General features: G+C 37.9%; 1 protein-coding gene across 1 annotated transcript in view; it reads left to right on the top strand.

Annotated features, from left to right (window-relative positions):
* Positions 1-2,497: 2,497 nt before the first annotated feature.
* The window catches only part of LOC144242587 (glutamate decarboxylase 1-like), a 30,742-nt gene continuing 19,499 nt past the window's right edge, over positions 2,498-13,740 (top strand). Inside the window, exons 1-5 of the mRNA XM_077777553.1 lie at positions 2,498-2,522; positions 4,736-4,852; positions 5,499-5,741; positions 9,943-10,033; positions 13,401-13,513. Of these exons, the coding sequence (XP_077633679.1) occupies positions 2,498-2,522; positions 4,736-4,852; positions 5,499-5,741; positions 9,943-10,033; positions 13,401-13,513 (589 nt within the window). The remainder of the gene's footprint in view (positions 2,523-4,735; positions 4,853-5,498; positions 5,742-9,942; positions 10,034-13,400; positions 13,514-13,740) is intronic.

Genomic DNA, 13,740 nt, shown 5'->3' with positions numbered 1-13,740 from the left:
AAATGGGGAAAGTAAACAGCCGTGGTATCTTATAAGGTTTCAGGGAGAATTAAATGAGTTAATTCATATTTAGCTTAGAAGAGAGCTTGGCACGTACTAAGTACTTGATAAATATATGTTAAATGTGACCTTTGGATTAGAAGAAAGGGAAAAGGAAGGAAGGCATTTAAGACAGATGAAATTTCACAAAATATAAGGTGAGGAATTAAGAAAAAGACTGAACTAAGAAAAAGAATGAACTTACTTTTGAGATGCAGATAATTTCTGTAAATGAGTAGTAGGAGGTAAGGCAAGGAAAGGGTCAACGAAGGACTTTATAATACAATGGTTGGGAAGTCAGTGCACATTTCTGACCAGAGTAGTGGCATCCTTAAAATTATTTTGTGTTTGTTTTTGCCTGTCAGATTGCCAGAAAAAAGAGTGACAAATCAGTGTTAGAAGCACTTAAGAGGAGTTATCTCTTTTAATAAGCCATGAGTACATATTAGTATGATGCCCACTTTATTGATGGAAGAATGGAAGCAAGGAGAGGTGTGAAACAGAGCAATACAGTATCAAAATCATAGGACTTCTATGAGGATTCAATGGGTGAAAAATATTTAGCACCGTACAAAATACAGCAAGGGTCTGGTGAAAAGAAATCTATAAGCTTTAATACTAGGATTGCTGACCGTCACAAAAGGGGAGTATTAGTCCTATATAATGTAGTGTAATATAAGAAAGGTGTCGCATGCTTTGTAGAGAAAAAATTGTGTTTTAATTTCAATGTGCATGTGTTTTACAAAAATACAAAATTAGGTGGAGGTGAAACAAACAAGAACATGAATTTCCCAAGGATTGAGGAGGGCCAGTTTTATGCTCGGCAGGTCTGTAAATGAAGGTCTAATTGCCAACAGGGAGGACATGAAAGGGAAAAAATGAGTGATAGTTAAAGAGTACTTCATGGCTCGAAACCCATTTCCTCAGAACTGGGATTGTTTGAGTCTTTTTGAACAGAGAGTACTGGTGGCTATTATGTACGAGAGAGGAACGGAAAGGTGGGGAACTTTGGTGAATGAACTTGGATTGTGAGGCCTGTCTCATGGTGCACCCGGGGCAAACGTGGGTGGGCTTATGGACAGAGATGAGTGCGAGTCCAGGAGTCATGAGAAGGATTCATCTTTACAGAATGAAGATAATGGGACAGTCTTCCTTAGTGGATGTCAAGACCCTATTAGAGCAAAGAAATTCCGCAGGTGGTTGAAAGAAATGGAAAAGCAGCTCCTGAAGTTCTTTTTCGTTTTTTATTTTTCCACTTCTAGGGCACTTCTACCATAATCAATCAATTCCTGTGGAAAACAATGAAAGGAGGATATGGGTTTTCAGATCATCAAACATATACATTCTTGTTTGTTACAGCCTCTAAGTGAATTCCTTAATAAGGAGAAAGTTGCAATAACTGGCTCAGATTGGGTTGGAAGTTGTAAATGGCTTTTGATAATCCACAATGTTTTTCCTATTATTATTAGAATAAATTAAGAGTTGCTTATTCTTTTTAAAAATTGCACCCAAAGGCCTAGGATAGAGGCCAGTGTATCCCAGGTGACTTTCTTATGTGACTCATCAGAGTTTCCCTGCTTTTTCATTACCATGCTCAAACTTGCTTTACAAGGAAATCTAACGTTGACCAGCACATTATTCAAGAGCTGTAAATCCCACGGGATAAGTGGACATTTGATAAATTCTGAAGAAAATGTGTACTTGGAAATGAGGCTCAGAAGTGATGATCATTATGTATTTTTGGATTCTTTAAAATGTTAAAGTTTTGGGGGCACCTGGGGGGCTCAGTCAGTTAAGTGTCCGACTTTGGCTCAGGTCATGATCTCATGGTTTGTGAGTTCAACAGGCTCTTTGCTGACAGCTCAGAGCCTGGAGCCTGCTTCAGATTCTGTGTCTCCCTTTTGTTATGCCCCTCCCTCCCTCACACTCTATCTCTCTCTCTCTCTTTCTCTCAAAAATAAACATTAAAAATTTTTTAAATGAAATAAAATGTGAAAGTTTCCAATCCAAAGGCAAAAAGTAATACCTGTGTTGAAAGGGTGTGAATTATATCATTAATATGACCGTGCATTTTTTTCATTTCTACCCCAGCAGGTTAAGTACCTAATACTTTACCTTGCAGATAAAAGTTGTAATTGTCAAAAAGGAAGTTGAAACCCATTCCTTTTTTGACATGAAATCATACTTTTAAAAAGCCATAATGTTTAAACACAAGTACACTACAATCATCTTTTATTTAATTCTCTAAACAAAAAAAAGCATTGTATCCCTGCCCTTTTTACAAATAATGAAATGGCTTCAGATTTCTGTGCCATCAATAAACAGGACTTTAAAGGAGTCTCTACTATAAATTACAGCAGCTACACACCTGTGGAATGTGTCAAGTTCTTTTCCATCACATAAAAGCACACTCTCTCCACGTATTCTTTTAAAGCGGATACTATTTTTTTCATGCACCATGGAGTGTGGAGACACCCTGGCAAGTATGTTGAAATTTTGTGAGAAGAAATGGGAATTCAATGGGAATTGGTATTAACTGAAAGCATAGGATTTTGAGTGTTACTTATCAAAAAGTGCAGACTGTCAAAAAAGTCTTACTTATTTTATATGATTATTCATCACATATATGAACAATATATTACATATTTTGAAAAAATACATTAACAATCTTTGTCTAACTTATATATTTAAAACAATCATTTTGTTATTAAATATAAATTTAACACAGTTTTAGGTTGTGGATTTAATGTGTGTTGAACTATTAGTGGAGTCTAATTCTTATGTCAATATGTCAAATCTTTTGGTTTTTACATGGTTTCTTTATAAACATTTGTAATACCATTCCATGTGTAGAATTTTTTAATTTCACTTTTTCTTGTGATTTTTGTTTTCATTAATTATTTCAAAGGAGTTATGTTTCTAAAACTTTACTTGCTTTAGAATTTATTTATATTAATAAGTATTGTTCATTGCGCATAGCAGTGAAAACTTAAAAAAGCAATTTTCCTCTAGAAAAAATATTTTGCAAAGAATTAATACATGTCTACTGGGTCAACAGGTAATATGGAAATTTGTTTTTAAGTACACTGTATGCTTTGCAAATCGTCTCACATTTCTGTAATTTCTGTCTTATACAGTTTTTTTTTAATGTATCAGGATTTTATTCTTTATAGAAAAAACTATAATAGAACATTTTTATCTGTCATACATAAACACAAAAATGCTTAAACATTATATCAATGCTTAAAAACTAAACTGAATTAATTTTGCTGCAGTATTCAAAAATGCAATCTAAAATATATAAAATAAATAGCTTACTTTATTTAAAGAAAAATCCATTAGAACTGGGAGCAATTAGTATTACTAAGCTTTTGAAAGCAAAACTATAGAATTTAGCTAGGAACCATTTTCTAATTACTTCATGTTTTCTCTCTGTCTAGCCATAGGTAAATAGCTTGATATTATGAATTCTAATCTCTACTTTCTTTTATCTCCTACATTACTCAGAACATTAAAAGATACCTAAGAATGACTTGTTTGCTTGATTGGATGTTTGGTTTAATATTTTTATTGAAGAGGACCTCAGGGCATACTATTTTGAAATATTAATTTTTAATGGATAACTTAATGGTCTTTGGATTTAAACATCTGTCTATAAATTCTAGTTCCACCAGATAAGCTCTTTTTTGTTAATAATAGCATTTCTATCATAACTCTATGTTATGAGGATTGAATAGAATAATATATGTGATATTTTAGAACAGTTCCTGGGCCACCATATGAGCTCAGAAAGTCTCAATTTTACTATTACTTAACTTCTTTATTTTATTTGTTTTAATGTTTATTTATTTTTGAGACAGAGAGAGAAGACAGAGCATGAGTGGGGAAGGGCAGAGAGAGAAGGAGACACAGAATCTGAAACAGGCTCCAGGCTCTGAGCTGTCAGCACAGAGTCCACGCAGGGCTCGAACTCCCCAACTGTGAGATCATGACCTGAGCGGAATGCTCAACCGACGGAGCCACCCAATTGCCCCTTATTTAACTTTAAATCTGTTCATCTGTGGGGTGCCTGAGTGGCTACGTCACCCCGCGTTGGGCTCTGTGCTGACCGCTAGAAACCTGGAACCTACTTCGGATTCTTTGTCTCCCTCTCTCTCTCTGCCCCTCCCCACTTGTTCTCTCTCTCTCTGTCTCTCTTTCTCTTTCAAAAAAGTAAAATTTTAAAAAAGTCAAATAAATCTATGTATCCGCATACTGGGGAAAATGTGCTTATATTGTGAGGATTGAAATGTGTGCAAGGCACTTAGGGCTCTTAATATATAGTAGACATTGTTACATACAATTAAATGTTAATAGCAGGATCTTATTATGAAATAGGAATCGTTACTTACAGTTAAACCATGATAGGTGTTAATTACTAAATTCCTGATCCTGTACACTAAATCGATATGAAACTAACTGTCACGAATCGTATCATTGGTTCTCTATATGGTTCTAAAAGAGCCTCACATGATTTCAGTGGTATTGCTGCTTCTCTCCAGTTTATACCTACCTAGCAGAGATCACGTGTGAATGTAAATAAGAATTTCAGTCATTATGAATTTCTTAGAAGCGTCTGTGTGGCTACAGATAAAAGCAGTCAATACATATTTTCAGCATGCTTTAATAATAAAAAATACTTTCTTTTTTAACGTAGATAAAGAACAGATGAGAAAAAAATCTGGTCATACTTTTCAATCAACTGAGAAAAATGTGACAGAAGAGGCTCAAACTGAGAAAGTAATGATTAATTTATCAAATGCTCATGCTTCAGGTATAGTGTCATTAACAAATGTTATTTGTTTCATTTTTTATAAAATTGCATGTCATTTAGATATTTATTGAAGCCAATTTAATTTCCTTAAGATTTGATGCTTTAACTTACTTCTCAAAGTGCAATTACCTGGGGGGTCTGGGGGGCTCAGTCAGTTGAGCTCCGACTTCAGCTCAGGTCATGATCTCCCGGCTCCTAAATTTGAGGCCCGCATCGGGCTCTGTGCCGGCAGCTCAGAACCTGGAGCCTGCTTCAGATTCTGTGTCTCCCTCTCTCTCTGACCCTCCCCTGCTCTCTCTCTCTCTCTCTCAAAAATAAGAAAACGTTTAAAAAACTTAAAAAGTGTAATTACCAGTTCATTTTTTGACAAGGCAATGATAAGTTCCATCAGGAGCGTCTTAAAGGTACAATTACTCCAGTGGTGTTAATCTAAAATGACTCCGTGTGTGCGTGTGTTTATGTGTGAAAACTGTTATCCAGTGGAACTTTGAATGAAGATTCTGAGTAAGATTTGAACAAATGCTACTTGTTATCTCACGTGGCCTTTTAATATCTTTAATGTTTAATGATCAAAACTCTATGCCCGTGGTGATTTTCTTTGACACTCTAGGTACTGACCTGGCTTTTTATCTCTGTCTTGCTCTAGATTTGTTGCCATCCAAGGATGGGAAAGATTTAACGAAGTGTTTTCTGTTGCAAGTAGTAAATATTCTTCTGCGTTACATCAAAACAACTTTTGATGTAAAGAGTAAAATACTAGACTTTCATCATCCTCACCAACTTCTTGAAGGTTTGGATGGGTTTAATCTGGAACTGTCTGACCACCCTGAATCTTTGGAGCAGTTACTTGTTGATTGCACAGATACCTTAAAATATGGTGTTAAAACAGGTAATTTTCAAACTGATGTGCCTGAACTGGAGACTGAATGAATAGCCTTGAGTTTATGTGTGTGTTGAAAAATGGTCCCGTTTTACTCATTTTTCCTTAAAACATTTTTCCAATTTATTTCCAAATTGGTGTTATCACATATAAATTGTTTGTTTGTTAAGAAAAAAAAGTCAGATGGGGTACCTGGGTGGCTTAGTCGGTTAAGCATCCAACTTTCGCTTAGGTCATGATCTCGCGGTTCATGGGTTCGGGCCCCGCGTCAGGCTATGTGCTGACTGCCAGCTCAGAGCCTGGAGCCTGTTTCAGAGTCTGTGACTCCTTCTCTCTCTGACCCTCCCCTGCTCACGCTGTCTCTCTCTCTCTCTCATAGAAATGAATAAAACATTTTAAAAAAATTTAAAAAAGAAAGAAAAGTCAGGGGCGCCTGGGTGGCTCAGTTGGTTGGGTGGCCAACTTCGGCTCACATCATGATCTCACAGTTTGTGAGTGCGAGCCCCGCATCGGGCTCTGTGCTGACAGCCCAGAGCCTGGAGCCTGCTTCAGATTCTGTGTCTCCTTCTCTCTGCCCTTCCTGCTCACATTCTGTCTGTCTCTGAAAAATAAGTAAATGCTAAAAACATTAAAAAAAAAAAAAAGAAAGAAAGAAAAATCAATAAAGTAGTTTTGGTTTGAGGCGTTTTGTTCCAGTAGCAACTGAACATACAATTTTAGCTAACTTATTTTCATTTGGTCATATTCATTATTGATGTTCAATAGGCCATCCTTCTATATCAATAAAATAACAGCAATAAAATTATATATATGTATATAATTATATATATACATCTTATATATTAGAAATTATGTCTTCTGATTAACTCTATTGTAACTTTATTTGTAACTTTATTTCTTAACCACTTAAAGGAATGATACTTCCGGGAACTAATCATGTTTGAATAGCCTCTATGGACCCCTTTTTCTAAAATTTTAAATGCATATTAAATAATGTATTTGGAACAACATAATCTTCGATAAGAGGCACACACAAAAAAGGGTTCAAATACAAACTATATCCCTGGGTTTGGTACTCATTCCTTATGATGTGATCTTTGAAAATATTTCATGTATGTTTTAATAATTGAAAAGTATTTGTGTATGATGACTTGCCTTGTATTTGATGGACATTAAATAGACACTTAAGATAATGTATTTTTGATATCCCAGAAACTTTAAGCATCACACATATTTTATCCTCAGACCAAACTGATCAACCATGCTAACAAACAAAATGATATCTATTTGAGAATGCTCATTTCTGCTTTACTTTTAATAACGAAAATTTTAAAAGTATCCTCATCTTGACATTTATCTTATATAAACTGGATTTTCTTTGAGAGAATAATATGCAACATTAAAGTCCTAGGAGGGGCACCTGGGTGTCTCAGTTGGTTGAGTTTCTGGCTCTTGATCTTGGCTCAGGTCATGATCTCATGGTTGTGAGATCAAACCCTGCATCAGGTTCTGTGCTGGGCATGGAGTCTGGTTAAGATTCTCTCTCTCTCTCTCTCTCTCTCTCTCTGTCTCCCCCTGCCCCTCCCTGACTCGTGCACATTCATGCACTCTCACTCTCAAAAACAATAATTAAAAATTTAAAAAAATTATACCAAAAAAAGTCCTAGGAAAGTCATGGAGGATTTCTCACAGAATTTTAATTGCTATAAAAAGACATACCACATGGGGTGCTTTGGTGGATCCATCAGTTAAGCGGTTGACTGTGGTTCAGGTCATGATCTTGCTGTTTACAAGTTCAAACTATGCATTGGGTTCTGTGCTGACAGCTCAGCGCCTGGAGCCTTCTTCAGACTCTGTGTCTCCCTCTCTCCCGTCCCTCGCCTGCTCACGCTCTGTCTCTGTCTCTCTCTCAAAATTAAATAAAAACATTTTTAAAAATGTAAAATAAATAAGACATACCACAAAATAATATGTTCAATATGATTTCAATTATATTTAATTATATTTTAAACTGTGTGAAACTGTACATATGTACATGCACACATATAAAACCACCTGTTTATAATAAATACATTTTTAAGTTATATGTTCCAAATGTTATAAATTTTATAAGTGTTGGATAATTAAGTGGATATTTTCTGACTGCATATGTGTAAAAATTACTGCCTTGTATGTAATATTTTCTGTTCTGTGCATTTCTGTAACATGTAGTATATTTACGACTGGAGAAATTTTTATTAAATAAGACAAAAAGAAAGCCTCATAGGATCCTGAAATAAAAGGCATGTTTCAAGACGAAGTTCAACTGTGTGAAGTAAATGTGAAGTTGAAATAATTTTTAGTTAGAAATAAAAATAGCGAAAGGAAGTTTTGAAAAATAGCAGGGCAATTGAAGCACTGTGACAGCTGTAAATCAAGTTCATTATCCTTCCCTTACCCAGAATGGCAAAGGCAGAGGAATCTCTAGGGACTCATTTCCCTGGCGTTTGCATTTCCCAGTATCAAGTGCAGAGGGAAAAGCAAAGATGCTGAGAAAGCAAAAAGTGAATAATAAAAAGAAACATTTCATAACACAGCCACAACTTCCAGACCTTCCATTCCTTCCAATTAAGTGAACATTTATTGAGTCCCTTCTTTTAAAATTAACTCTGCAGGTGCTATGGGCATAGGGGTTCTGCAAATACAAGTAAGTTACTAGAGGGGAGAGCGCTCACAAAGAGATGTGATGCTGGCCGTTGTTAAGACATGTTATCAAAGAAGTGCAAAGAACCATCTATTTGGGAGCTCAGGAGGAGATTAATTTGTTTTAATATTTATTTATTTTGAGGGAGAGAGAGAGCAAGCCAGTTGGGGGAGAGAAGGGAGAGAGGAAGAGAGAGAATCCTAAGCAGACCCCACACTGTCAGCTCAGAGTCCAATTTGGGACTCAATCCCACGAACCAGACCTGAGCTGAAATCAAGAGTCCCACATTTAACTGACTGAGCTACCCAGGCACCTCAGGAAGAGATTAATTTAAACTGAGTTGCAAATAGAATGTTAAATTTGGCATCCAATGTTTGGTGTTCTTTTGTTTTGTTTTGTTTTGTTTTTGAGAGAGACAGCACGAGTAGGGGGTTGTGCAGAGAAAGAGAAGGAGAGAGAGAGAATCCCAAGCAGGCTCCGCCCTGTGAGCACAGAGCCCAACGTGGGGCTCAAACTCATCGAATTGTGAGATCGTGACCTGAGCTGAAAGCAAGAGTCAGGTGCTTGACTGACTCAGTCACCCAGGCACCTCTTGATGTTCTTTATTAATATAAATTTTCAAAAAAATCATTGTAAAAGGGACCTGATATTTTGTCCAAAAACATGGAAACAGCTTTTGAGAAAAAAATTATTTAATCTTTCAGATGGTCCCTTCGCCTCTCACTGAGGTAGCTTTATGCCTCCCATCATTGGCCTTTCTACTTTAGACACAGGATGGGTTCCTCACCCTCAAGCTCACGAGCTCTTTCTCAACTCAGCAACTTCTCACAAGCTATTCCTCATACCATTAATGGGTCTCCTTCACTCTTGGTCTGGAAGCAAACGTTTGATCTTACCTGAAAGATCACTTCCTCCAAGAAGCCTTCACTATAGAGATCGGCTCTTCTGCTTCCCTGATTGTCTTAGGCCCCCCAGGAATGGCCTTAAAACACCCCGATCTTGCCTTTTGCGCTTTTTACAATTTCAATTAAACACATCTGTGTCATTTTTTTTTTAAATATTTTTATTTATTTCTAGGAGAGAGAGAGAGAGAGCGTGAGCAGGGGAGGGTCAGAGAGAGAGGGAGTCACAGACTGAAACAGGCTCCAGGCTCTGAGCTGGCAGTCAGCACAGAGCCCGACGCGGGGATCGAACCCACGAACCGCGAGATCATGACCTACGCGAAAGTCGGACGCTCAACCGACTAAGCCACCCAGGCGCCCCATCTGTGTCATTATTTGATTAATACCTTTTCCTTCCACTGGTCAGTAAGGTCCACATGGTAGTCCGCCTTGTTTACGACTATGTCCCCAACCTGAGCTCTGTCCCTGCATATGATCGTTCTCAGCAATATGTATTGAATGAAAGAATTAGTTTACGCGTACTTGATCGGTGAGTACCTGTTAACTGAGAAACTGCTCTAAAATTGATCGACTCTTCAGCCCTGTGTTTTTATTTTGGCTCATTTGAATTTTGTCTTTTTTCTAGGACATCCTCGCTTTTTTAACCAGCTCTCCAGTGGGCTAGATGTGGTCGGACTTGCCGGGGAATGGTTGACAGCCGCTGCCAATACCAACATGTGAGTATCCTCCTGGGTCTGAGGAATGGGAAACCTGGAGACATGCGTGAGCAAAGGTGAAGTTCTAGATTGTACCTTTTTCCGGATATGATGCTTGCTGTATCAAATACAAATAGTTGACACCCTGAGGGAAAGGCAAAGGAGCCGTGAAGTGTTCCACGAGTAACACGCTTGAGTCCTCGGGACAGCTTCTAGAAACTTTCAGGATCTGAATTCCCTGGTAAGTAGTAAAGGTCAGTTGATTAGCCTGGGTTACTAGTGTGCAGACTGTGAGTGAGTTCAGTTCTGCGGTTGGAATCATTCAAACACTACCCCACGTAGGCCATAGCACACGTAGCCTAAAAGACACACACAGGTATTTGGGAAGTTGCCTGAATATAAATTAGAACCTGAATCTGATCCAAGGTTGAAGAAGGGAAACTTTTAAAGGAAATCTAAATCCAGCTCCAGTGTGATTCTTTAAAAAGTCCATCTGTGGGGCATCTGTGTGGCTCAGTTGTTTAGGCGTCCGACTTCAGCTCAGATTATGATCTCACAGTTCATGAGTTCAAGCCCTGCATCGGGCTCTGTGCTGACAGCTCAGAGCCTGGAGCCTGCTTCGGATTCTGTGTCTCCCTCTCTCTCTGCCCCTGCCCCGCTCGCACCATCTTTCTTTCTCTCAAAAATAAGCATTAAAAAAAATTCGACCTTTGACACATCAAAACTATTGGCCATACAAAAATCAGATCTACTGCTTCCATGTTTTGAAGTAATGTTAATTTTAGGGGAATATTTTTCAAGGTTAAAAGGATAGGAAAATGATTGAGTATGAAATTGAAAGGAACAGTCTGTGTCAAATGTTAATATAATTTAACTAGCAATCAAAAGAGAGAGCTGGTAGGAATTTGAACTTTAAAACCAAGAACTAAATGTTTATGAGGACAGACTGCTTTGCTATGTGGAAAAACTAAGGTTTGCTTTAACTGTTTAGTTATCATTTGGCTTTTAATGATGCATAGTTCACAGTAGTAATCAGCATTTTGTAGCTATGAAATGCAAACATAAATGGCTTACACAACTGACTGCTCTTTTTCATTTTTATTGCTTGAGTATGGTCCTTAAAACATGCATAGGGTAATATGCTACTTAAAAAAAAAAAATTATCGCTTGGAGCGCCTGGGTGGCTCAGTCGGTTAAGCATCTGACTCTTGATTTTGACTCAGGTCATGCTTTCACAGTTCGTGAGTTCCAGCCCCACATCAGGCTCTGTGCTGACAGGGTGGAGCCTGCTTCTGATTCATTCTCTCTCTCTCTCTCTCTCTCTCATTTCTCTCTCTCTCTTTCTGCCCCTCCCCCACTTGTGTGCACACTCTTTTTCTCAGAGTAAATACATAAACTTTAAAAAGGACAACTTTATCTTTTGAATGTTTCTTTATTATATAAATTATTACCTAAAGCTCAGTTTATACATCTTCCTCCACTGTTTAGAATCCCAGTATTGTGAGACTTAATCATTCGATATGTGAAGAAAATAGAGATTCTTGGCTGACACAGTAAAAGTAGAAAGAATACATGGGAGATGGAGGCAGAACGGTTCATAATAAAGGGAGAGAAAGGATTTCAGGCAGCCTTCTTTACCCTCAGAGTTTCTTCATTTTTAATGAATGGAGATCTCTTATCCTAATCTGGGACAGTGGAAAACCTGTGAGGTGGAAACAAGGAGAACCGGATTCCAGTCCTAATTCTACCATCTATAGTGCTGGGAAGTTTAGTGCGTCTCTCTTGTCTAAAAACAATGCCTACTCCGTGGAACTGAGGTAGCATCAGAAAGGTAATGTGCGTAAGTGTTGAAATTGACAAAGCAAATGCTGGCAGAAATGAAGCCTTGTTGAAATGCCAATTTGTAAGGCTTGCTTCTTACGTTGTTTCTCTTAGAACCAGAATCTGAATTTCCATAGACACTGGGTTTCCCTCCTGGCCTGTGTGCACAGCCCCTGCAAGAGCTCATGGGTTACTACTTCCTTTTAGGCCAGGCCATCGTGAGGAATGGGGTTGAGGAAAGATGGAGGGAGTCGGCGTAGGACAGAAGAGCAACATGAGGGAAATTGTAGACTTGGCTACCACTTAGTAGCAGCAGAAGCGGACGCTTCATCTCCTGGGGTGGAGTGCCTCTGTAAATGACTGCTTCACAGGGCAGTCCACCTGCAGGGAAATGGGGAAAGAACAGATTGTCAACCAGTTCTCTTATGGCCAAAGGACTGCACTGTGGGATGTTAACTTCCCTGTGGTTGGGCATTCTTGGGGCTCCGAGAAGATGCAAAAAGAGATCCGTGGGCTGGAAGTCAGTGCCTGCCTTGCAGGTGGGAGGCGACTCTCGGTTGAGCTCTGGGTGTATCTGAGTGAAAGTGGTCACAACAATGGCTGGGCTTGAATATGGGGCTTTAGAGACAGAGCAAGCTGAGAGCATCTAAAATAACATAAATGGAGTGTGACACTTGCAGCGCTATGTGAGAACACCTCCAAACACCACCTTTAAAAGGTGTTTGAGAACAAAGAAAAGGATTCCTCGAAAATACCTGAAGGAACTCTTTGGTTTCAGAACCAGCGTAAGTACCTCACTGCTCACTGTATATGGTGTATAGAGAAAAACTCTATACACTCTATACGGTGTATAGAGAAAAACTCGTAGCTTTCTTTTTGATCTTGGCTGCTTCTTTTTGTGGAAGGGACTCTAATCTCAGTGTGACTCAGAGGAGAGTCCCCATCGTTATGCTCTCTGAATTCTTGTTCATGTGGCCATATTGTTCTTTCCTTGAACTATCTACTTGCTTCGAGCTGTTACTGAAAACATAATAGTTTTTAGCCTTTTTTGGTGTGCTTGCCCAAAGTACAATTTTTAGGTAGAAAATCTTCACCCATCGATTTTGAGAAATGGCTTTTTTGATTTATTTCATGTTCTGCAAAACATTGTAGATCTAGATCTCTTTCTAACTTGCCATATCTATCTATCTATCCATCTATGTATGTATGTATGTATGTATGTATGTATCTATCTATCTATCTATCTATCTATCGGCATTTTCTGGTGCTAATAGTATTGTGCATGTGCTGAGGAGGTAGGGGTTGCTTTCAAATTTCCTTTTGGTGGGAAAAATCCTCAGCTACTGAACAAAACAATGGAATCTATCTATGACACCTTCTTTGTTGAACTAATAAACTCTTAGCCTGGAAGGGGCGGTTTAGAGCACATAAATTGTAACTATTTCTTGTACAGTCTGCTATAGAATACCAAAAAAAAAAATGTATTTAATCTTATCTAGCACGTGACTTTGTTTATCCTTTCCCACTTTATATAATTCACAGTAGGATTTCTATATATGTGATTTAGGTTTACATATGAAATAGCTCCAGTATTTACTGTCATGGAGATGGTTCTTCTTAAGAAAATGTATGAAATTATTGGCTGGGGAGAAACAGAAGCAGATGGAATATTTGCACCTGGTAAGAAGAAGCAAGACATCATTTTTCTAAGCTAAATGAAATATACATTCAGAGACATTCAAAGTATATTTCAACTAATGCTATTATTTTTAAGAGAGAAATGTTCACAAGCCATTGTGTTAGCCATAATTGCAAACAAGGTTTCCACAAATCTAAAAGGTATGAATTGTGTTGTGTGATATTTCTCTCAACATTGTCAAGGAAAGGTAGTTTTGAAATAGCAGCAG

Source organism: Crocuta crocuta, unplaced genomic scaffold (genome assembly GCF_008692635.1).
Source record: "Crocuta crocuta isolate KB4526 unplaced genomic scaffold, BGI_CrCroc_1.0 scaffold36, whole genome shotgun sequence".
NCBI classification, from domain to species: Eukaryota; Metazoa; Chordata; class Mammalia; order Carnivora; family Hyaenidae; genus Crocuta; species Crocuta crocuta.
Note: the sequence above shows the minus strand (reverse complement) of the source record. Positions and strands in the feature narration are given on the sequence as shown.